This window comes from Rhinoderma darwinii, chromosome 7 (assembly GCF_050947455.1).
Source record: "Rhinoderma darwinii isolate aRhiDar2 chromosome 7, aRhiDar2.hap1, whole genome shotgun sequence".
Classification (NCBI taxonomy): Eukaryota; Metazoa; Chordata; class Amphibia; order Anura; family Rhinodermatidae; genus Rhinoderma; species Rhinoderma darwinii.
This window is the reverse complement of record NC_134693.1, coordinates 40,540,563-40,566,590: the sequence shown is the minus strand read 5'-3', so window position 1 is coordinate 40,566,590 and position 26,028 is coordinate 40,540,563. Positions and strand designations below refer to the sequence as shown.

General features: G+C 42.4%; 1 protein-coding gene across 5 annotated transcripts in view; it reads right to left on the bottom strand.

Annotated features, from left to right (window-relative positions):
- The window catches only part of ZNF644 (zinc finger protein 644), a 59,424-nt gene that overhangs the window by 4,207 nt on the left and 29,189 nt on the right, over positions 1 to 26,028 (bottom strand). For 2 of the 5 annotated variants that reach the window (XM_075833236.1, XM_075833235.1), the window contains exons 3-5: positions 24,590 to 24,711; positions 4,209 to 7,179; positions 890 to 1,471 (exon numbers count right to left, since the gene is read on the bottom strand). In XM_075833236.1, the coding sequence (XP_075689351.1) occupies positions 890 to 1,471; positions 4,209 to 7,179; positions 24,590 to 24,661 (3,625 nt within the window). In that variant the 5' untranslated portion in view covers positions 24,662 to 24,711. Of the gene's footprint in view, positions 1 to 889; positions 1,472 to 4,208; positions 7,180 to 11,720; positions 11,916 to 24,589; positions 24,712 to 26,028 lie in introns of all 5 variants that reach the window. The other 3 variants (XM_075833238.1, XM_075833237.1, XM_075833239.1) reach the window with 2 other exon arrangements.

Genomic DNA, 26,028 nt, shown 5'->3' with positions numbered 1-26,028 from the left:
GGGGTTGCAAAATCTGGTGACAGAGCCTCTTTAAGGTCAAATCGGGAAATAAGCGCACTATAAAAGAGAGCGTTTTTTTGGGGCTCAGTGGAGTTCCTTCAAAATTGCATCACACCTGGCTTTGGCGTGTTTTTCGCCAGCAGCATTTTTCTCCCATTGTTTTTTTTTTGGGAACTTCAAAAAAATTGCATGGGTGTCAACGTGCATTTTCAAAATATATCAGGTGTTTGAACATGCCTGCGATCAGCCGACAAACTTTCCAGCAGGCCAATGATCGGGAACGAGTATTCGTACAAACACTTGTTCGGCCAATTATTGGCCAGTGTAAAAGAGTTTTTATTTTACAAATCAAATAGAAGAAATTTTAAAAAAATACATAAATGTGGTTTCAATTGTGGGGGTGTACAACAATATGGGGGAGGGGTAAGCGTATAAGAATATATTTGCCATTACGGCAGACCACATCTGGACTAGTGGACCATTTACAGAACCAATGTCTGTTCACAGAGCCAGTTCTGTAGAATTTGGGTTTCCGTTATATTTGACGGCAAGAATAGCATAGTCTTGTTGATAAAAATACAGGAACCTTGATGGACTCCATTATAAGTCAATGCGTGCCATGAGGACAAGTTGGGAATACTCTTATCGATCATGGCTCCATTAGAAAAGAGAGATGTGGCTTTTATTATGAAAAGGGTTGCCAGGATTAAAAAAATAATAATAATAATAATTCAGAAACAGTGCCATGCCTATCCATAGGCGGTGTCTGGTATTGCAGCTCATCCCCACCCAAGTGAATAGGGATGAGCTACAATACCTGACACAGACCATGGACCTTTATTATAATAGGACAAAATACAATAAAAGAATGCAGTATTTCCAGTCTCACCTGACTGTAAAGTGAACTCCATGCTTCTGTGGGAATTACACATCAAGGAACAGTCTTCATTAAGTGGATGAAGGCATTTTTGGATGAACCTCTTTCTTGCGGTTTGATTGACCCTTTGAGAGGATTCATAGTTCTTCTCCTCACCAGATTTTTTCAATTTGAGTAGTTCTATTAAGGAAAGAGGTTTATCCTTCTCACCATGTCCACCAGCTTCGTCACATTCACTTAGGTGGACTCCTTCCTCTATCTGCCCAGATACAGTATACATTTTCAGGCCATTACGGTGTGCTTCGTGATGTACAGCACTGGACTTTGAAGAGTCATTACTGGAAGTTTTGTGAGTGGAGTAAGGCCTGTGAACACTGCGCCTATTATTAAGAACTTTGAGGAGTTGCTCATACTTTTCTTCATTTTGCAGCATTTCATTCAGGACACAGATAGGCGATTTGTGGGCATCCCATTTATTTTTGCCTAGTCTTTTCAGGTGACCCCGAACATGATTTGACAGTCCAATTTTTGTATCAAACCAGCCTCCACAGAGTGCACAAGTGTGCTCAGACGGACTCTCCGACTTCTCTATAACTAGTTTCATAAAAACACAAGTATTAATCTTGAGCCATCCATATATGAGACATCTTACAAAGAGAATAACTATCCTTTCTACAATATTGTCTAGCAAGTTTAACCCATTCCAATGGTAATCTTCACATATACAGCGGTAAATAAGCCCTTATTAAAGGGGAGCCTGGAGAGTCACTTTAAAGCTACAAGGACAACATTTACGTGTTGAGCGGGATTGATATTGTTGCTAACGTCATCGGCCATGAGAACACAGTGTACATAGCAAACTTTTGCAATTGTTAAATGGGAGACCAGCTTGTTGTATCTGTACATGATGGGAGATTCCAAGATAACCAAGATAGTGAAATGTTGCTCAGTCACACCAGCAACAAACACAGCAGGTATGAATGTTCTTTGATCAATAAGATTACTTGGCTTAATTTTGAAGAACTTCACTGTGTTTTCCTAGACAAAAGTATGGCCACACAACACTATATGGTTGAATAACAGTCGTATCCAGAGAGACCAAATGGTTAGGGCCCTCTTCACACCACGGCTTGTCCCTCCATCAGAGGTATACATCGGGAGGACTCCTGACTTATACCTCTGCGGGAAGGCTGCAACATATCCCACTGTATGGCATACAACAGAATACGTCGCCTAGGGACTCCGCCATGGAGGAGCTCCTGATGTCATTGTCCATATATAGACAGACATCAGGAGCTTCCACAGGGCCGGAGTCCCTGGACAAAGCGGCCATGAAGAAACCTTCATAACTGTCCATACATGGAGCGGTCCCTGGAGCTTCCAGATGTATACGTTTAACGAATACTTGCGATGGATTCCTAACAGTGGCATCCATCACTTATAGGATCCAATGGTAAAAATAATATATACCACGCCGTATACTAAAGTATACCAGCCGGGCAGAAGCCAAAAGGACACTTTTAGACTGCGTTGGGCGAATGGCGTCCTATGGACATTTTTATCGTGTAGGTCAGGATCTTTTGAACATTTTCCACCCGGCTTGAAGTTTACCCAATCACCTTGTGAGAATAATTACCTGGCCAGATATACCTAGATATCGGTAAACTGTCCAACAATGACTGGAATATTACAGTTTGCAATTTTAGTAGCAAACCAATAGGTATCTGTAAAAGGAATTTTTTTTGATATGAAGCTCTTTTGCTGGTCATACATGACCAGGTTCTACAGGCAGATGACTGTGCAAGAATGAGGATGTCTGTGAGGTACTAGGAACCCCTCTGCCTAGAATATTCTGGGTGCCATAGCAAAACTCTAAACATGCGATAAAAGGGAAGGATATTGTTCACACTCCACAGGTGAGATCTTCCAGACTTCAGCCCAGCTATGTCTGCCCTAATAAAGTCTTGGAAAATATTTAGATGAAACTGCTCTTGATTCGTAAATTAAATGACTGCCAAGAGTCATTCTTATTTTGGGACACATAAAAAGACCTGGAAAGGTCAACCTTAGTTTAGTTTATTCTGGGGCTTTTTGTACTATTGGTATTTTAATACAAATTTTGGTACTACAATACGCAAGTTTCAGTTCATAACCCAGAGTTATTATAAATGTAGCAAATATTCTTTGTATAACGAAAATGTATGCAATTTATTCTATATACAGTACATTCTGTATCAATTAGGCATAGTTACAAGATCTCTGCTTGCAGTCAATTGGAAACTTTGTTTACTTCTAGAGGATAGAAATCTGTCCTGGTCATGTGATGGACACAGGTGCATGGCTCATTACAAGACAGCTGCGATACACCTACTGTAAGGCATAGTTCACACAGTTTCATGGCGCTGTTTTAGATGCGGAAACCGCGCCACAAAAGTCCGAAATCGCCTCCCATTGGTTCCAATGGAAGGCTGAGGAGTTATTTAGTTACTTATTTAGTAAAAAAACGCTCGCGTGGAAAAAAGCGACATGCTCTTTCTTCAGGCGTTTGTCTCTGCCCTACCATTGACATCAATGGGAGGCAGAGAAAATGGCTTTCGCAGCGTCTTTTGGCAGCGGCGCTCAAAGGCCTCGGCCGAAAAATGCGGCAAAGATTGCAGGCAGGTCAAAATCTGCCTCAAAATTTCTGAGGGAATTTTGAGGCAGATTTTTCTGCCTGCAAAAAGCTGTGTGTTAACATACCCCAACTGCAATCAGTCCTGAACCTGTGCGTCCATCACATGACCAGGAGGGATTTCTATCCTCTGCAAGCAAACAAGGAAGGTTCCTATTTAAAAGGGTTGTCCAGTTTTGGGGCTTTTTTTTATTTTTATACTGCCTACCTATCCACAGGATAGGTCATTTGTATACGATTGGTGGGGTTCTGACACCCAGACCCTGCACCGATCAGCTGTTCCGGCTGCCGGACTCTATGCCGGAAGCAGATGGCACCAACCACTGTATAGTGGCAAGGCTGGTTTACTGCAGCTCTGCTCCTATTCACTTTGGCCGGAGGCAACTGATCAGTGCAGGTACCAAGTGTCGGACTGCCACCGATCATATACTAATTACCTATCCTGTAGGTAATCAGTATATAAAAAGAAAAGCCCCCAAACTCGACAACCCTCTTCAATAACTTGAAGCAAAGATCTTGAAAGCTATGAGAAATTGATACAGAAAACATTTCAGCTTGTAAATCAGTTCTAACCGTTATATAGATTCAGGTGTTTACGCTTTAAAGCATGCAACGAAAATGTTATTATAGAATAAGGACGAAACACTAAAAGGTGCTTACCTTTTCTTACGCGTTTTGTTGGTGTGCCAGTTCTCTTGAAGTGCTGCATTTTATCACTTGTTGCGATCTGTTCTGCAGACACCACATGTCGAGCTTCATAAGTTAATCCGGCTCGATGTAAATGTCCACGAACATGATTTGATAACCCGACCCCAGTTTCAAAAGTTGCAGGACAGTATGGACAAGACTTCTTTTCGAGAGTCAAATCACTCCAGTGGAATAAAGAACTATTTCTTGGCAAAGAATCTGCATTTTCTGCATCAGCACCAGACAGTTCATGTAAATAATCATCCTCATCAATATCTTCATAATACTCAAAATAAAAACCATCATCATCATCATTATTATTATTATTAAAATGCACGTTTTTGTCATCAATGTGTTGATTATCTTTCGATTTATCCTTGAAAATTGGGTAAACTGCCTTTTTGGGTGGACTGTTGTACGTATCATCCTGCGATTCTGTGCTATAATCACAAAGCTCACTATTCTCCCATGACTCATAATCGTCCTTTTTTTCAGAGGAGTCAAGTTTCTTGAGTACAACGTAAGTCATTTTCTGGAGGAAATCGGGGTAATTATCCATATCTTCTTCGGTGACTTGCCTTTCAAGATCAGATTTGCGCACTCTTTTGACTGCTACCCGATCTTTGAAGCCAACCAGCCTACCTGGATGGCGGTTATGAGGATCCATGATTAAGCATTCTTCTTGAAGGCCGGAGGACTTCGAGATCAGGTGTAAAGAATTGGTTGAATCATCTTCCTTTTTCAAATTCAGTGGGTATACGTGATTCGATTTCTTTAGGGTTTTGTAGCCATCCCATTTCTGACTGTATCTGTAAGCATGGCTCATCTTTGTATGCTTTTGTTTCATCTGAAAAAACCTATGTTTTTGGTCATTGCTACTGAAAAGCAGAGATTTATTTGGGGAAATCACAGGACCACAGGCAATAGATTGGGCAGCACTTTTCCTAGCTTTTTGTATTTTATGCTTTCTGTATAGCCTTGTAAAAGTGTTGCTCTGGCCAAGAGAGCCATATGGCCTTTTCATATCCTGCTTTAAGACAGAATTCTTTGGAAAAGAAAGGGGCTGTTTAACAAACTCTTTAGCCTCAGCATCACTATCTACAATCTCATCATCTGAGAAACGTTCTTGTTTAACAACCACAGGACCATTAAACTGGTCCATAGAAGATGGTGAATGTGCATATTCAATGTGCTTCCTTAAAATGTTACGGGTAGACGTGGTAAATGGACACATCTTACAAATATAAGTTGTGGGTTTTTTGGATGAAAGGAAATAGGAGTTTTTCAATGTTTTTTTCTGATATTTCCTCTTAGGGAGATCTGCATTTAGAACAGAACATTTTACCACTGCCCCATGAGCAATACCTCTATGACACTCCAATTCATTTTCAGTAACAGCCATAAAGTTGCATTCTTCACAACAGTAGTATCTTTTGTCTTTCTCATGGGTTTTGGCATGTTGAACAAAAGTCTTTGGACAGTTGGTTCCAAACACACACTGAGGACATTGTAACCGTGCACTTCTACCTTCATCTTGGAGCTCTTTCAATTCACGGATTTCCTCCATCAGTTTCTGTCGGCGTTCCTGGTGAATAATCATATGTTTAAGAAGTGAATTACGATCTCGAAATGTTCGCCCACACTCCCTGCAAGCGTATGGTCTCGGAACGTTAAGGTGGCGAAAGTGATTATTACCATCCAAGTGATACATCATATGCCTATGAAGGTGTTTCTTCTCCCTAAAATTCACATTGCACTTTGTGCAGGGATAAAACGATGGCTCTTGATCACTAGCGCATGTTGGTGGTGATTGAGAATCACAACTTTGCACATCAGCAGGAAAGAATGAGTCGACGTGAACGGGTGACGTTTCATCAGCATAGCCACAAACTGGACTATACATATAATGATTGATTGCTTCTATTGCTTCTTTTGGAAGATGTTCTTCCGATTCATCAATAGAAGATTCAGACTTGATCTTCATTAATTCATACTTGTGTGGAGCTACCACTTGCTCTTCATCACTAGCCTCCATCATTTCTAAATTTAGTCGTTTGGATTTCTTGGATATATAATTCACGTCATTATAAGCATCCTCGGAATAGCAGCGAGTTATCTTACTACCATCCATTTTCCGTTTGCGCTTTTTCTCTACCCTTACAATGCAATTCTTTTCAGTCTCTTCTGGTTTGTCATTACTTACAAAGTCTCTCTCGGTACTCAAATTAGCTTCTTTTTCTGCTACAGAATCTCCATCACCACCAGAACAACCTCGGGTCGGATTATAAACCTCATTCTCAGGTGACGTTTTCCTGTCATTACAAGCGTCATCTACAGGCCCTACTAAAGTGCTATCCAATCTGAAACTATTCCTATTCGATGATTCACACCCAACAGAAGCAGAGGTAGGAGGTTTATGTATGGAATGAGTTTCTTTCTTGACATGTGCTACATCAGGTAGCAAGAATAAAACTTGCTGACTTGACATCTGTAAAGTGTTCTTTGCAGGTTGTTGAAGATCATAAACCACCTTTAAAGTTGAACACAAACTGGTTTGCGGTCCCACAGGTTGGTCTGTGGTTAAAGAAATACTGTCTGTATTCAGGTTGGAAGTCTTATTTGAGGAGTGGGAAACTGGTCCATTAATAGTTCCTTTAGACAAGATACGATTTTCACTAGAGACCGTGGCAGCGCCATCACGTGTTAAGAACGAACCCTGGACTTTGCTTAAGGCTTTTTCAGACCTGTCCCTTGATAGTTCTTCAGGCACAGCCAATGAACTACTTTTCTGAAAAGAGGTTTGACTTTCTTGTATTTTCTTAAATACTAGATCATTTTCAACAGAGTTGAAATTGGCATCCTCTTTGAGGCGTTCATTTGCATCAGTACTTTCAGCACTTATCTGGGACTCCTCCATATTGTTATTCTTCCCATTAAACAATTTCTAAAAAACAAAAAAAAAAAATAAAGGCTAAATCATACATTACTCTTTTTTTTTTTTTTTTTTTTTTTTTTGAAACATTCAAGCAAGATACCTGCAATATACTCATGGCAACATAACCCACTGATAAACAGTCACCAAATACCTACCATTTCTATAAAGGCAAACCTGCAAAATATCAGTATGAAAATGACGGATTTATTATTTATTTTCCAAACGTATGCTCCAGTATATAACAAATTACATACAACAAATATCAGCGCACTGCTGCTCCGTGTTCATATTTTTTCACCTTTTTTTTTTTAAATTTATATTTAATGTGTACGTCAGAAAAGCTTCCGACATACACGCTAAACGTGTCCATAGGTACGTGAACAGATGTGAACACCGGCTTAAAGAGGCTCTGTCACCACATTATAAGTGATCGGCGCTGTAATGTAGATGACAGCAGTGGTTTTTATTTAGAAAAACGATCAATTTTGACCAAGTTATGACCTATTTTAGATTTATGCTAATGACTTTCTTAATAGACAGCTGGGCGGGTTTTTACTTTTTGACCAAGTGGGCGTTGTACAGAGGAGTGTATGACGCTGACCAATCAGTGACCAATCAGCGTCATGCACTTCTCTCCATTCATTTACTCAGCACATAGCGATCTTGCGAGATCACGATGTACTGTTACTTACACCCACATTAACTTTACTGAAATGTGGGTGTAAGTCTATTTGTGTGGGACTTAATGACAGCAAGCGTGATCTCGCGAGATCACGCTGTAAATGACAGCACAGCGTGATCTCAATGTGCTGTGAGTAAGTGACACACAAACGTTACCGAAGTGTCGTGATTGTGAATAGACATTGCGTACTGGCTGGAAGCGATGTCTATTCACTGAAGACATTTCAGTAAAGTTAATGTGGGTGTAAGTGACAGCACATCGTGATCTCGCAAGATGAGGGCTTTATCTTTAGGCCCCTGGCTGCCATATATAACCACTTCCTTTGTTTTCATCACTTAGATGCCGTGGTTAATCTTGACCATGGCATCTAAAGGGTTAAATGGCTGATCCTTCCATAAGAGGCTAGCTGTCAATCATAGCCGTTCAGCAGGTGATCGTGTGGGCGCAGCGCCGGTATCGACGTAATCACTGTGCCATACATTTAGGGCAATTGTCCTTAACAGCAAGCTTCAAGCACCGTAAGGGTCAGTTTACACGTTGCGTAAATACTGCGGATTTACCGCAACTGAATTTGCTGCGGAAAAACCAGCAGCAAATACAGTAGCAGCAAAGTGGATGAGATAAAACAAATCTGTGGAAAAAACGCTCAGAAATTGACCTGCGGTGCGTAAAAGCCATATAGCAATTGTTGCATGTTTTTTTGTGCCGGGTTTGCAGCGATTTCGCCACAAAAAAAACGCAACTCAGAAAAAAAAAAAATCTTCTACTTACTTAGGAGTCGGTTTCTTCCTCCAGCCCGGCCTACTGGGATGAGGTTTCATCCCATGTGACCGCTGCAGCCAACCACAGGCTGTAGTGGTGGTCACATGGGATGAAATATCATCCGAGGAGGCCAGCCTGGGTGAGGTTAGAGGGCCGGCCTTCTGGGTTGACGTTTCATCCCATGTGACTGCCACTGCAGCCCATCACAGGCTGCCGCAGTCTCCTGGGATTAAATGTCATCGCAGGAGGCCAGCCTACTATCAGGCCAGCTAATTTCTGCAGTTTTTGCAGCGAACATTCCAGGTGAAAAACTGCACCAGTTTATGCTGCATGCTTTTACGCAGCATATCCTGTGTGAACTCAGCCTAGATGTACTGTGAGTGGTGCCAAATTAAAGAAACGGTTACAAGACACTTTCCTAGAAATATTTAAAAAGCACACGTGCATTGGATTTGACAATCCAGTTCTCAGAAGTCATATCTTGAGGCTTTCCTATAAAGAAAACACCATTATTGATTTAGTGAAAATAAATCTGCTATATACCACACGTCGTCATTTTTATTTTTCTAGAGTCGATCTTAAAAGGTTATAAACGCTAGGTAGGAGCATGCATTGCATTGTACTTTGTTGCAGATTTTCAGTGCTCTGGAACAAATCCGTCACATCTGAACATGGACTTAAGCGAAATGATGCCACAAAATTGCCCTGCGTGAACAGGCTCGGATCAGAAATTTAAGGTTTAAAAATCTCTCCCGTAAATAAGAATAAACCTCTCTGAAGACGCACAAATAGATGCACAGATAAAGTACAGCAAGGGACAACCCCCCCCCCCCATTACTAATCTAAACTAACAAGTCGCACAAAGAAACCCTTTGCTATGGAACACAACATATCACTAAAACAATATACTTCATCAGCGTAATGCGTTGATTAAAATATATTTACAATCTAACTCCAATTAAATGTGCTAAAGGCACAAAGGAATTCATTTCTGGTGCGACTCCCCTTGAATATCTCAGGATGCCCAGCAGTCTACCAAAGGCATGTTTCCATAGTGACAAAAAATACAATTGTCGCCAGTTTTAGCACCCCAAAATGGTGCCAAAGCAGCATCCAGCAGGTCTGAATTGCAGAAGGCTGCTCATAGGGAGAGTAGAAACATTTGACAAGGAACGTCTTAAGTGGAGACTATAAAATCTATGTCAGAACTTATTATGAAGCCGAGGTAGACAATGTATGCGCGCTCCATTTGAGATGATATATTAGCGTTTCTCAACAGGAAGCAATGTTGCTAACGAAGTGGTAAATTCAGTGTTAATGAGTGGCTGCAGTTACCACCTCAGAGGTAAAACCTTACATGCGCCATCCATCTGTTCTAGTGTTAGAGGTTGTAAGAGAGAACAGACGCTTCTCCCATTTAAAACAAGTTCACTCGTGTGTCGTCCCCCCCCAAACAGCAGGGTGACTGACTATGGGAATATCAGGTTTTCTTTCAAGACACACTTCTCAAACGTAAATTTAGAGATTCATGTCATCTGTACAAGTGGCGAAAGTGCACAAGGTTAAACTTGGTTCCAAATCACATGGTGTATTAATGTCATTTATAGATCGGACTAAAGCATTTCATGTTTATTAAACCATCACTTGTATAGTAGGAAGCTAAATGTAGAGCAATCCACCACAGAACAGCAGGTGAAGAGAAACCAAACTCCCCCCGACTGCTCCCCTCACGGTTATTAGTAGACTGTGGGTGCGATCTACATGGCCTGTATTCTGTCAACGTCACGTGCGGACTACTGTATGAACTGGGAAGAGAAGCCACGTAGGAACAATTTTAGCTGTATATATGTATGTTGGAGCTGTACATGCAAGTATTTATAATTTTTTTTCGATAAATACTACAATTCTAAAATATATAGCACTACACATAGTTCTGTTCAGCAGTGCAAACAGTAAGGCATAAGTGAAAAGGAAGTTATGAAGTCCAGTCAACCCAACATAGTGTAGGTGTCTCAAATACAGCCATTGACTTAATCAAATCCATGAAGAAATCACAGTGCCTCCATAAGAGTGGAAAACTGGTGTTTTTTTATGTCACTTATTCCAGAAAATGATAGAGTAAGGCTTCGTTCACATCTGCGTTCGGGCTCAGTTCCGACGGAGCAGAGCCCTGACTGACACAAAGCAGAGGTTTCCATTGCCATTGATTTCAATGGTGACTGATCCAGTGCCAATGGCTTCCGTTTGTTTCAGTTGCGCAGGGGTTCCGTCGTTTTGACAATTAAAACGACGGAGCCCCTGCACAACAGACTAACTGAAACCATTGGCACCGGAACGGTCACCATTGAAATCAATGGCGATGGAAACAAACGGAAACCAGAGGTTTTCGTATCAGTCAGGTCTCCATTCCGACGCAGATGTGAGCGAAGCCTAAGATGCGCCTAATTCATTAAGAGGTGGACAGCAGCGTAAAATGGAAAACGTAGCAGAACATTTTGCACATAAACAAAACATGTTTTTCTGCAAATTTACAACTTTTCTACACCAGAAAACTGGCGTAGAGTGTTTGATAAACTCTCCCCTTCTGTTCCCTGGCTCTTATGTTCATTATTGCCTGACCATTATCCTCGGAAAAGCAGCTGCAGCACATAAATTTGGCACCAGTGGGCATCACCATTATAGAGCGTGCTGCAGTCTTAAATATGGGTGGACAATTTAGTGTAGACTCTGTTCACACTGGTGTCATGGCTTCTATATTAACAGGACCTGTGAGATTCATAATGATCCACCCCCCCACTCTGCTCTGTAGTCAGCCGCGGTGCAGATCATCACATAGCAGCGCTATTTTTCTTGCCAGCACAATAGACACTGACAGAGCACAACGGACTACATTATAAGATAAAGGGGTCCATCGGGCCCCATCCTATGACAGATCCGAGCAATGTGGCTTCTGTTATCAGAGGAAGTCGCAACACAAATGTGAACATAGACCTGTAATTGGTCTTTCAGGTTTTCGATTTTTTTTTTTTTTACTGGATACAATAGTGCAGAATGTTACATTATTCTGACCAAAGAGAAACAGAAATATAGGAAAGAACCAACACACCTGCTAACCCCGCCCACACAGTGATTGACAGTTATCCCTGTATCAGTGTCTGAAGAGCGCCTGTGGGCGGGGTTAGAAGGACCGACTGTCGCTCTTCGTAGGCCTGTCCAAAATTACACGAGCATGGTTTTTTTTTTTTCCTAATTTGGAGAGGGGAAAAAAATGGCTCCAGAATGCTTTGGTGTGGTTTAGCTCCTGTGGAGAAAAAAAAAATGAATGGAGATTATGAAATCCTATACGGCTGATCCTCATCCCCCAAAAGACGGACATTTGCGGTCGGAGAGTCGGGAGAACGCCATACATATTAGATAGTCAGCTGCTCAAGGCAAAATCTGCAGGTTCGGCTGACATCTACATGTCTATGGACAGCTTTACAGTCGGAAGTTGAATTTTCTTCTGGTCTACAGCTACCAATTCCATTTATTTGATAAATGAGTCCCCTGAACTGTTATCTATGTCCCCACAGCTCTCTAAATTACATGACAAAAGACAAAACAAAAGCAGCTAAACAAGGTCAGGTGGGAAATGCCAGTCACGCATGATAATATAGTATTAAAATCACAATGCAATTTACAGAAGAACCTAAAAGAGTATTTTAAAGAGAAATGTGACCTTTACTTTTTTTTTTAATAGAATGACAAATCATATGAACGCCTCAAGCCATCCTTATTTACAAGATTTCCAACATCAGTATTTTTGCAAACTAACAGCACTTGTTATAACACTTCTGTACACTACACCCGGAGGTTACGGCAGAGGAAAATTAGGTGATAATTGCATATTAACATAATTATTCTATAATTCCTCAAAAGAAACCGATTAGGTCAATTAAAGGGGGATGTCTGCTTTGTCGACCCCTCTTCATGTGTCCTATTATGGTGTTTAGAAATGAGAAGAGTGGCCCCTGTGCGAGTCTCCTTTGGCATTAACTTAGTAAGAAATAGGATTTACTCAACTAGTCAACTCAGCCTCCACAGCCAACATGTCCTACAGAACTAGAAGATGGGTTTACAATGCAGAGGTCACAAGAAAAACGCACTATAAGGCCTTATCCACACAAACGTGTATTACGTCCGTGATACGTGCGTGAAAATCACGCGCGTTGCACGGACCTATGTTAGTGAATGGGGCCGTTCAGACAGTCCGTTATTGAAGTCAATGGGTGCGTGAAAAGCACGCACGGCACACTGTAGCACTTCCGTGTGACGCGCGTGATTCGCGCAACAGTAGATAAAGAAAAAAAAACCCACTTCATTTATTTTTCTAAACGGCAAAACCGCGTGTCATAAGCATGGCATGTGTGTGAAAAACACGCAGCCAACACTGATGACACACGGCAGTGCAACGCGCGCAAAATGCACACGCTCGTGTGAATAAGGCCTTACTATGGATATTTATAAGTCGTCAAAAATCGTATTAAAGTGCACACAAACGCAGTTTCCCTCTGGCAGCACCATTATGAGGAGGGGGGGGGTGTATACTCCAGCAGCGCCATTATGAGGAGAGGGGGGGGGGTGTATACTCCAGCAGCGCCATTATGAGGAGAGGGGGGGGGTGTATACTCCAGCAGCGCCATTATGAGGAGAGGGGGGGGGGTGTATACTCCAGCAGCGCCATTATGAGGAGGGGGTGTATACTCCAGCAGCGCCATTATGAGGAGAGGGGGGGGGTGTATACTCCAGCAGCGCCATTAAGACACACAGTTTCAGCCCCCAATCTAATAAAGGTTTCAAGAGGACCCGTCAGTCCTCCTAATTCATCTGTTAATACTTGCATTCCCCATAAAATAATGTGTTTTAGTAGGGAGTACTTTATTGGGAATTCAAGTCTATAATAAAAACAGATGTGTCGGGAGTGTTCCTCTTTAACCCCTTAAGGACACAGCCTGTTTTCACCTTATGGACCAGGCCATTTTTTTCAAAACTGACATGTCACTTTATGTGCTAATAACTTTGGAATGCTTTCACCTATCCAAGAGATTCTGAAATTGTTTTCTCCTGACACATTGGACTATTACTGGTAAAATTTGGTTGATACATTCAGTATTTGTAAAAAAAAAAAAAAAAAAAAAAATCGGAGAAAATTTGTAAAAATGTGCATTTTTCTAAATTTAAAATGTATCTGCTTGTAAGACAGATAGTAAAACACAAAAAAGTTACTAGTTCACATATCCGATAGGTCTACTTTATGTTAGCATAGGTTGTTTTTTTTAACATTTTTATTTTTCTAGGATGTTACAAGGCTTAAAACTTTAGTAGCAATTCATCACAATTTTAAGAAAATTTCAAAAGGCTATTTTTTAGTGACCAGTTCAGTTCTAAAGTGACTTTGAGGACCTTATATATTAGAAACCCCCCCCCCCCCCTAAATAACTGAATTTTAAAAACTGCACCCCTCAAAGTATTAAAAACAGCTTTTACAAAGTTTCTTAAAAAGGCTCTGTCACCAGATTATAAGTGCCCTGTTATCTCTTACATAATCTGTTCGGCACTGTAATGTAGATAACAGCAGTGGTTTTTATTTTGAAAAACGATCATTTTTTAACAATTTCTCCTAATTAGTTTCTTAATAGACAACTGGGCGTGTTTTTACTTTTTACCAACTGGGCGTTGAAGAGAAGTGTATGACACTGACCAATCAGCGTCATACACTTCTCATTGTTCCAGCCCATTGTTAGTGTGATTGTGCAGTGAAAGAAGCGGGCTGGAACAATGAGAATGGTAATGGACAAACACAGGCCTCAGAAGCACTTAGTGGATTTTGGGGCCTCCTTTTTATTAGAATATATTTTAAGCACCATGTCAGGTTTGATGCAAAAACAAATAAATTTAGTTCAAAAGTGTTTTTATTGTGCAAAAGTCGTAAAACCTAAAACACCTCTACATATGTGGTATCGTCGTAATCGTATCGACCAATAGAATAATTGTAACGTGATATTTATGCCGCAAAGTGAACGGTGTGAATTTAAAACGCATAGAACAATGGCAGAATGTCAGGGTTTTTGTCTATTCAACCCCCCAAAAAAGTTAATAAAAGTTAATCAAAAAATGATATGTACCCCAAAATGGTGCCATTAAAAAGTACAACTAATTCCGCCCCAAAAAAAGTCCTCATACAGCTATGTCGACGGAAAAATAAAAAAGTTATAGCTCTTTGAATGCGACTGTAGAAAAATGAAAAAAATTGCTTGGTCATTAGGGCCTAAAATAGGCTGGTCACTAAGGGGTTAAATGCATTGAACCCGAAAGGAAAGATTTATTTTGGTCCCGAAGCTGGGTTTAGACAGGGCGCTTGTATTGCGTATTAACTGCCGTTTTGAACTGCTTTTTTAAAAGGAATTTTTCAAAGTATTTAAAAACGGCTCTGTCACAACATTATAAGTGCCCTATCTTCTACATAATGGGATCGGCGCTGTAACGTAGATTACAGTAGTGTTTTTTACTTAGAAAAACGATAAATTTTGACGGAGTTCTGACCGATTTTAGATTTATGCTAACGACTTTCTTAATGCCCAACTGGGCGTGCTTTTACTTTTTAACCAAGTGGGCGTTGTGGAGAGAAGTGTATGACGCTGACCAATCAGCATCATGCACTTCTCTCCATTCATTTACTCAGCACATCGTGATCTTGCTAGATCATGATGTGCTGTCTCTTACTCACACATTAACGTTACTTTAGTGTCTTGAGGGGGAATAGACATCGCTTCCAGCCAGGACTTCATGACAGCAAGTGTTATCTCGCGAGATCACGCATGCTGAGCTTTAAGTCCCACACAAACGTTACAGAAGTGTCGGGATTGTGAATAGACATCGTGTCCTGGCTGGAAGCGATGTCTATTTACCCTCAAGACACTTCAGTAATGTTAATGTGTGAGTAAGTGACAGCACATCATGATCTAGCAAGATCACTATGTGCTGAATAAATGATAATGCACCACTGGTCAATTTATGAACGGTTTCTCTGCACAATGTGGTTGAGATTTGTTCAAAAGACCGTTTTTTCAAAATAAGAACATCAAAACTGCAATAAAAATGCTCTAAAAACGCAATGAAGCCGTCATGTGGAAACCCAGCCTTACAGGCTATGTGAACTTTGAAAGATTAAAAAAATAAAAATAAAAAAAAGTTTTATTTAATTTTGAACTGCTTTCGAATTGGGTTTTATTCAAAAAAAGATTTTTTACTTTAAGATACAACTTCTATGTATTCTGTATAAACTTTTTTTTAAAAAAATTTTTTTTTATTGCTGCATAGTTCCTGCAGCAGACATGCTGTCCGAAAAACCGCACTACAATTTGGTGCGGTTTTTCTGACTGAAATCCTTCTGACAACCTGAATGGATACGCTGTATAACAAAATGACAGTACGGAACAGCTGTTCCGGTGGGAGGCAGGGACTCCTAGGATCATAAAACGCCTGATGTCAGGAGTCCCGTTCACCGGTACCTGTGGAAATCCAGCCGACACTCGGACCGTTTTTCACGGCCCGAACTCGGTCGTGTGCAAGAGCTGTAGTAGTTCTTCCTTAAAGTTCTCTACCCCTACAAGTTTTCTATACTATTCTATTAGCATGGGATAATCCAGGACATAGAAGGCCCCTATTGATGCCAGATCAGGGGTTTTTCTGTATGCATGTCGGGTAATCATTTAAATATCTTTCTGCAAAGCGCCACCCAAATTTGCTTTGCTTGTCAGACTCAAAGCACAGCTCACTTTATCATTACATCTAAAAAACAAGACCATGTAATAGAAATCTGTTGTTTTTTTTTTAACCGATATTTAGAGCCCATGCACACGAACGTGTTTTTGCGGCCGCAATTCCCCGCAAACCTGCGGGTGAATGTCGGTCCCATTCATTTCTATGGGCCCATGCACACGACCGTGGTTTCCACAGTCCGTGCATTGCACAGGAGCCTGGACCACAAAAAGATAGGATATGTCTTATTACGGCCGTATTTTGCGGTCCAGGCTCACTGAAATGAACGCACACGGCCATGTGCATGGCCCTCGATGGGACTCCATGGCCGTCCGAGCCGCACATCACGGGCCGTGCACACCGCTACGGTCGTGTGCATGAGCCCTAAAAGTTTTGAAAAACAAGCATTTACCCTGGATCTGAATCATTAGTATGCATTTTTTTTTCATCACATTTTCCCAAACTAATACATTTTTCCAGTTGCAAATAACCAGTGGTTTCCTCTAGATGTGATTCAACACTCATTAAAACTGCTAACAAGTTTTTGCTGATTACTGCTCAATTTGAAAGTTACATTTACCACCGCAGAAACATCCGTTAAGAATACTCTTCAATAATTACCAAATCACACGTCTCTTTAAAAGGTTGTGTCAAATCCACCAAATTCTAAAGAGATCCATTTCCCTTTTCGATGTGCGGATATTTGTTGTACTATAGGGTTGATCTTAAAATGTGCACAATGGTCAGTCAACCGTTTAAAACGTGCCTGGAAAACGTATTTCCAGGAGCCAGAACTAAAGGCTCATGCAATGGCAGCTATAACTCAGGGGTCTATACTGTACCTCCTCACATAGGCTGTGCATGCTCCATTGGATCTTGTATTAAGGAGTTCCTATTCTACCACTAGAAGCGATGCTTCTAGGAGAATGACACCTTCATGATACAGAGACGTACCTGCGATCTACATACAGACTCGACACTGCAATGTTCAGGAGGCCTAAAACAATACAGACTAGAAATGAACTTGGTCCACCATTCCTCAGGCGAGTTGTACCACCCTAATCTGGTTAGGATTTGCCACATGCCATTTAAAACCGACAGCTGTTCCCAAGCATTATCCTTTTTGTTAGGACCACTACATCAGTAGCAGTTTGTCATCAGAGGCTCAGAAGCAACAGATGTAGATGTTGTAAATGACATGCAAATTTCAGCAACGGTGGAGTGGCACTTTTAGGGCTAGTTCACACGTAGCGTAAACACTGCAGATTTTCCACAATGGAATTTGTTGCGTAAAATCCGCAACATAATACAGTAGCAGCAAAGTGGATGAGACTGATCAAATCTCACCCACACGCTGCGTAAATACGGAGCAGAAAAAACGCTGCGTTTTGCGTGCGCAAAAGTCACTTAACAGCTCCGTGTGTCATCACCATATGATGCGCGGCTGCGTGATTTTCGCGCAGCCGCCATCATTATGACACTGTTTGAAAAAAGAAAAGCAGGTGGTGCTTTTCTGTTTTCAATCATACTTCTTACTGCTGTTGCGCAAATCACGCGCGTCCCACGGAAGTGAAATATAGGACATGTCGTGCGTTTCACGCAGCGGGCACACGGACTGTCTGCACGGCCCCATAGGCTAACATAGGTCTGTGCGAGGCGCGTGAAAATCACGCGCGTTGCACGGACGTATTACACGCTTGTGTAAATCCACCCTTAGGCTCCCTGCACACGTAGCGGATGCATTACAAATTTTCCATCTGGCTTTCCGGGCAGTAAATCTGTTCACATGGCAGAATTTCACATCCCATTCATTACAATGGGAATCAGATGCTTCTTTTCCCAGATAGCTGATTTTTTCAACCAGTGGGAAAGAGAAAAGTGTCCTGCTGACATCAATGGGAGGCAGAGAAAGCCTTGACATTTTTTGCCCAGGGCGCTTGATGGCCGCCACTTGTAAACGCGGCAAAAAAAGCCTCAAAAAACCTGAATGATTTTTGAGGCAGATATTTCTGCTTGCAAAAAACTCTGTGTGAACATACCCTTAGTCCGTTCACACGTGGCGTAAATACTGCGGATTTTCTGCAACGGATTTTGTTGCGGAAAACCTGCAGCATAATACAGTGGCAGCAAAGTGGATTAGATCGAACAAATCTAATCCACACGCTGCGTAAATAATGAGCGGAAAAACCTCTCAGAAATTGACCTGGGGTGCGTATTTTTTTTTAATCCGCAGCGTGTCAAATGGTATTTGTGTAAACGCTGTTTTTGTGGTACAGAATTTCGCCCATTGAATTCAATGGTGAGGTAAATCCAGAAACAACTAGCAGATCGCATCGATTTCACTGCGAAAAAACGCAACTCAGAAAAAACACAAAAACGTATACTTACCCAGACGTCTGTTTCTTCCTCCAGGCCTGCCTCCTGAGATGACGTTTCATTCCATGTGACAAGAACACATGGGATACGACGTCCTCCCATGGCTGCAGAGCATCATGGCGTCGCAAGGACGCGTCGCTATGGTAAATATCTTTTTCTGGGCAGTTTTACGCAGCAGACATTCTGGCTGGAAAACTGCACCACAATTTAGTGCCGTTATTTGGCTGGAAATTCCCTGCGGCACACAGGGCGGATACGCGGTGTGCTTTTATACAGCGTATCCGTCCTGTGTGAACGTAGCCTTAGGTTGGGTTCTCACAGTGCAGATTTTGCATGCGTTTTTTTTTTTTTTTAACCAAAACCAGAATTGGGCCCAGGAGAGGCGATCTATAAGGCTTTTCTTTATATATTTCATCTGTTTAGGCTATGTTCCTGGTTTTGGTTAAAAAAAAAAAAAACCGCATGCAAAATCTGCGGCAAATCTGCACTGTTGGCACCCAGCCGAATAGTGACCATTGTCACCGTTTGGGCTGTACTGGGTCTAATTAGACCCAGTAGCAGCCTACCACTAACGGCATCCCAGCGATCATGTGACCAGTCACATGATGACCAGGACCAATATTCTATATACAGTGGTCACCGAGTGCGGTGTACAAGCAATCAGAGAAGATAGAAGCAGTGAAAGCTGAAACCACGCCGTAGATCTACTATGGCTCGGGCTTTAAGGACCTCGATAGCCGGCCGTTTATATACAGTGGGCAATCGGGAACCAGTTAATATCAGGCAGGAAAACTTTGAAGGAGGATTATATAGCCATTTAAACCTACATAAAAGTTGGGGGGGGGGATAATTTGCCGTACAGTGTTCATCCCCATTAGAATTGTTTTTTTTTTCCAACATTCTTATTTCGTTTTGAGAAACATGCAGGAGGTCCATGGAAATAGCGGTTTATTGCAATTTAGTTTTAGATATGAACAGAGGATAAATCATAAATAAATGTGTACACAAAAAAGGTAAAGAAAAGCAATTACATTTTCCTAAAAAGTTTAATGAATTTGCAACAGCCGCAACGTCATCATAGTAGAACATGTGTTTAGTTCGGATTATGAATCATAGTCAGATTGTAGGTTCTGTTTTTTTCTTAATTGGTTTTATTTTTAAACAGATATGACAATCAATCTGCGGTATAGAAAGATATCCATATATTATGGTCTACAGTGCCACCAAGTGGACAACGCAAAGTAGAGCAGAAATGTAGTAGTCACTTTAACCCTTTCAGGGCCAGGCTATTTTTCATTTTTTCTTTTCGTTTATCCCTTCCCACCTTCCAAGAGCCATAACTTTTTGTTTTTCCAGCAATATAGACGTACGAGGGCTTGTTTTTTTTACAGGACGAGTTATAGTTTGTAAATGGCCCCATTTAAATGTACTATATAATGTAATGAAAAAGCCCAAAAAATATATATTTGTGGGGTTAAATAGAAAAAAAAACAAACAGCAATTCCTCCGTTGTTTTTTGGGTTTAATTTTTATGTCTAGCATAGAAGAGTTAACACATTGTCCCTATTGTCTTCACCTCAGAATATCGCCGGTTGTGTGCGACTCTATCCATTAGATGTTCCTAGTTGGCTGACTCCAGAAAAGAGAAATAAAAAAAATAAAAAAAGTTTGCAGAAATCTTTAGGCTACATCCACACAACCATGAAAAATGTCACTTTTCAGAACAATGAAGTTCTATGGGTATATTCACACGGCTGGTTTTTTAACGGCCCGTAAATACCAGCCGTCCAAAAATATGACGTCCTATTTTTGCCCGTTTTCATGGCCAGACGGCTCCCATAGAACTCAATGGATCAGTTTTTACGGGCCGTTTTTTAAGGAATCAATCCTTGTAACGGTCGGTGAAAACTGATCCAGGGCAAGGACTCCCTGCACACAGTGCAACATTGAGCGCTGAGCCCGGTGAAGCCCTTGACGTTACTGTCCATATAAGTCCACAGCCAGAGCATCAAAAGATCTCTGGCTGGGGACTACGGTCTTATAGATGGCACCCCCCTGCCTGTAGATAGCAGCCCCCATCCCCCGTAGATAATGCCACTGTAGCTCCCTGTAGGAGCGGAATCCCCAGCGTTCAGACCCCGCTCTGGCCGGGGATTTAGCTCCTGGAGAATATATGGCTAGTGACGTCAAGGGGTTACTCCTGGAGTGGTATCCCCGGCCAGAGCTTTGCTGATGCTCTGGCCGGTGATTCCGCTCCTAGAGAAGCCCCCGCCGTGACTATCCATATATGGACAGTGACAACAGGGGCTACTCCTGGAGCGGAATCCCCGGCCAGAGCGCTGCCTACGCTCTTGCAGGGGATTCTGCTCTGCTGATGTAAAAATGTCCATATATGGACAGAGGCGTCAAGGGCTCCGTCTATGAGCGGAATCCGCTCCTGCAGTGAGCTACAGTGGCGCTATCTTCAGTGGGCACTGTGGCACTATGTGGGCACCATCTATAGGGACATTGCGGCCCTATCTACTTGGGCGCTGGTGTTTTCAGGAGGTTGGGACAAAAAAAACCTGACAAATGAAATCCATCTTTTTAACGGCCATGGCAAACGGCCATTAAAAACGGACAGACTGACTGGAAATGGATGAAAAGTGACACGGATGCAAAATGGCCATGAAAAACTGACAGTTGATCAGTTTTTAATGGCCGTTTTCTTTTTTACTGTCGTGTGAATGTAGCCTTAATCTGCAAACTACATTTTCTCTAGGTAAAGAACAAGCACCTAGAAAGGGCCTGTTCACATCAGAATTGGCTTTCCGTTCAGGGGTTCTGTCGGAGGTTTCCGTCGGGTAAACCCCCCAACGGAAAGTCAAACTGAAACCACAGCTTCCGTTTCAGTCACCATTGATATCAATGGTGATGGAAACATTGCTAATGGTTTCCGTTTGTCACCGTTCCGGCAGGTTTCCATTTTTTCGACGGAATCAATAGCGCAGTCGAGTGATTCCGTCAGAAATACGGAAAACTGCCGGAACAGTGACAAACGGAAACCATTTGCAATGTTTCCATCACCATTGATATCAATGGTGACTGAAACGGGAGCTGTGGTTTCAGTTTGACTTTCCGTTGCGGGGTTATCCCGACAGAATCCCGGAACGGAAAGCCAACGATGATGTGAACAGGCCCCAACATCACCCATCTCTCTTACCCACTTTCAAGTCTTCTATTACACCAAGAATCGCATCTATTTATGTAATGTTAAGAATTGTAGTCGGCACACCTTGCTTGTGTTTCAAAGATTATGGCCTCATGCACACGACCGTAGCAGTGTGCACGGCCGTGATTTTCGGGTCGGCCGGCTGCGGACTGTCAGCCGCAGGCCGCCCGCAAATCGCGGGACATGCACATGGCCGCCGCCATTGTTTTAAATGAGCCCGGACCTCAGAACCGGGCCGTAATAAGACATGCCCGTTCTTTCTGCGGTCCGGGCTCCCGGGCCGTGCAAGGACCGCAAAAACTACGGTCGTGTGCATGGCCCCATAGAAAAGAATGGGGCCGCAATTCTCCCGTGGATTTTCGGGGGAATTGCGGCCGCAAAAACACGGTCGTGTGCATGGGGCCTTAATTTATTAGATTCTCAGGATGAATGCCAGAGGCACATATAGCCTCTGGCATTCATCCTGAGAATCTAATAAATATAATCTTTGAAACACAAGCAAGGTGTGCCGACTACAATTCTTAACCTACATCCGGGTTGGGACCCTACCTCGAGCACCCAAGGAAACCGGTGCTATCTGAACACAACCATATATTTATGTAATGTGTCAGTTCATGAGGTTGGATGTTATTGCTAACTGCAGGCACAAAAGTCCACAGAGGCCCCGAAATCTGGAGACAAGAAGTGGTCAACTAAGAACATTTCTCTTGACCGTAATTTTTTTGTATGGGTTTCTGCTACGTTACAAGCTCCCGTATGATATGTTATAATGGATAAATCTTGTATGTATCGAATATATAGACATGGGGTGGAAAGGGAAAATAAAACAGATTCCTTCATTGTTTTTTGGGTTTAGTTTTTTACAGCGTTTACCTTCAGGTTAAAAGCTACAAGTTAACATTATTCTGCGGGGTCCATACAACTACAGCGATTTTAAAGTTTATATCTTTTTTTTTTTTGTGTTACTTTTACAACATAAAAACAAAAAGTTAGAGAAAAAAAAAAGTGCTTTGTGTCGCCATATTCAGAGACCCATAACTTAAAATCTTTCCGTAGGTATAGGGGTGCGAGGGCTTTTTCTTTTCAGAGCGGCCGTTCTTATTGGAACCATTGTGGGGCACAGACGACTTTTTGATCAACTTTTAGTAGAGGTCATTAATAAGGCCAACAACACACCATATTTGCCAGACTACAACGCCGGGTTCCCACGGGTCGGATATGCAGCGTAAAAACTGCGCAGTGTATCCGACCTGGAACCCGCAGCACTTTCCTTCTGGAAAAATCACACCACATTGTGGTGCGATTTTTCCGATGGAATTTAAAACAGCGCCCATACTTACTCCTCCTCCTCCTTTGACGTCCGCTCCAGCCTCCTACGATGACGTTGCAGGTTATGTGACGCTGCAGCCTGTGATTGACTGCAGCAGTCACATGGGATAAAACGTCATCTCAGGAGGGCCGAACTGCAGGAAGAGGGGCGTGCTCTATGTAAGTAAGGGTATGTTCACACGAGGGCATTACGTCCGTAATTGACGGACGTATTTCGGCCGCAAGTCCCGGACCGAACACAGTGCAGGGAGCCGGACTCCTAGCATCATACTTATGTACGACGCTAGGAGTCCCTGCCTCGCTGCCGGACAACTGTCCCGTACTGTAATCATGTTTTCAGTACGAGACAGTTGTCCTGAAGCGAGGCAGGGACTCCTAGCATCGTACATAACTATGATGCTAGGAGCCCGGCTGCCTGCAGTGTGTTCGGTCCGGTACTTGCGGCTGAAATACGTCCGTCAATTACGGACGTAATGCCCTCGTGTGATTTTTTTTTTTCTAGACTTACGATTTTTGTGGCGTAAAGTCGAAACACTTGGCTTTCTGTTGCATCCCCATTGAATTCAATGTGGAAAACCCGCAACAGAGAACCAACAAAAACGCAGCATAAAATGACATGCTGCAGATTTTTTAATTCCGCACTGCAGGTCAATTTATTAACGTTTACGCTTTGTTTTTTTCCGCAGCGTGGGCATGAGATTTACTAAATCTCATCCACTTTGCCACTACTGTAAATGCTGCCGAATTTCCGCACAATTCCGTGCGAACCGGGACTTCGGGTGAATTCACACGTGGCAGCTATTTCTGCAATAAATCTGACACTAAAATCCATCCTATACATGTGAATGGGGTTCTCTGCAGCAGGTGGATGGGTTTCTTCTAACCCCCTTTCAGACGAACGGGACAGTCGCAGATATTTCTATAACAAAGCAGCCACGTGTGAATTCACCGTCACGAACGGTGTTAAAAACAGTGCAGCAATCTGCTAGTGCGTCTAAGTCCTGCACACAAACGTATTTTTTTCCTCCCGTAAATACGGGTCCTTGGTCACACGTGTTCGACCTGTATTGCACCAGTATTTATGGACCCGTGCCCGTAAATACGGGTCCGGTGTCACCCGTATTCCATCCGTATTTACGGCCACGTTTTCGCTGCAAAATTGCACTGCACTAATCGGCAGCCCCTTCTCTCTCTCAGTGCAGGATATAGAGAAGGGGAAGCCCTTTCCGTAGTAAAAATTAAAAGAAATTCATACTTACCGGCCGTTGTCTTGGTGACGCGTCCCTCTTTCGACATCCTGCACGACCTCCCTGGATGATGCGGCAGTCCATGTGACCGCTGCAGCCTGTGATGGGATGACGCTGCAGCCAGGGAGGCCGGACTGGAGGAAGAAGCAGGGAGTTCTGGGTAAGTATGAACGTCTAGTTTTTTTTACACGTTGATCTATATTGTGATCGGTAGTCACTGTCCAGGGTGCTGAAAGATTTACTGCCGATCGTTTAGCTCTTTCAGCACCCTGGACAGTGACTATCCCCGGACGTCGCTTAGCAACGCTCCCGCAATTACGGGTGCACACACGCAGTCACCCATAATTACTGGAGCCCCATAGACTTCTATGGGCCTGCCCGTGCCGTTATTACGGCCTGAAATAGGACATGTTCTATATTTTTCGGACCTTCTAGCCACAACCACATTCTTACATCAGAAGTAGCCAGGACTCCTCCATGTGCTGGCAGGGAGCAGATACATCTGACTGGTAGACTCAGGGAACAGGGTTTACTTATGAGGCGTGGATCATTTCTGCGAGGGGTTCCATACATAGCGCAAAAATGGCATCCCTCGCGAGTGCCATTAGATGAAGGTATGGGTTTTGAAGTAAATCCAAAAGAAAGGACCACAGCCGATGGAGATGTGTATAGGGAAAGAATAGCAGATTTTCTAAAAGAATTAAACCCAGATTTGTCCAATATACCCTCCAATAACCACCAATTAACCCTGTCAAATGCTTTTTCTGCATCCAGGGAGATAAAGATGGTAGGGTGTGTAGAGTCTTTGGCAATTTGGCAATCCTGCGGGTACCATCGCTAGCTTAACGGCCTTTAACAAAGTGTACTTGATCCTAAGAAATTAAAGATGGCAGGCAATCATTCAGTCTATTAGCTAAAAGTTTAGCATTACGTTTTATGTCACGATTTAGAAGAGATATTGGAGGAAAATTGGCTGGGAAATACAGCGTTTCACCTGGATTAGGGAGAGTAACAATGGTGGCATGCAACATTTCTGGGGGAGACTTTTGGCTAGACGCAATTGCCATGAAGGTATTTTGTAGATGGGGCACTAGAATGTCTACGAAGGCTCTAAAATATTCATTTGGTAAGCAGTCAGGGCCAGGGGATTTATTTTGCTTTGGCTGGAGAATTAGTTTACGTATTTCATCAGTCGTAATAGAGACATTTAGAGGAGATCGTTGCAAAGTGTTCAATGCGGGGAGTTTTAAGTGCGCTAGAAAGGCGTCAACCATATCTTTCGAAATTAACAGAAGGGAGTGGTCATCTTTAATGTTGTATAGAGAGCTATAATATTCAGCAAATATTGGACATATTTTTCAGAGACAGAGTGTAAGTGAAGAAAAGCACCTCAACATGTATTGGGCTATTTCTTCTGAATTCAGAAATACCCCCAAAAGTGGTCTAAAGAT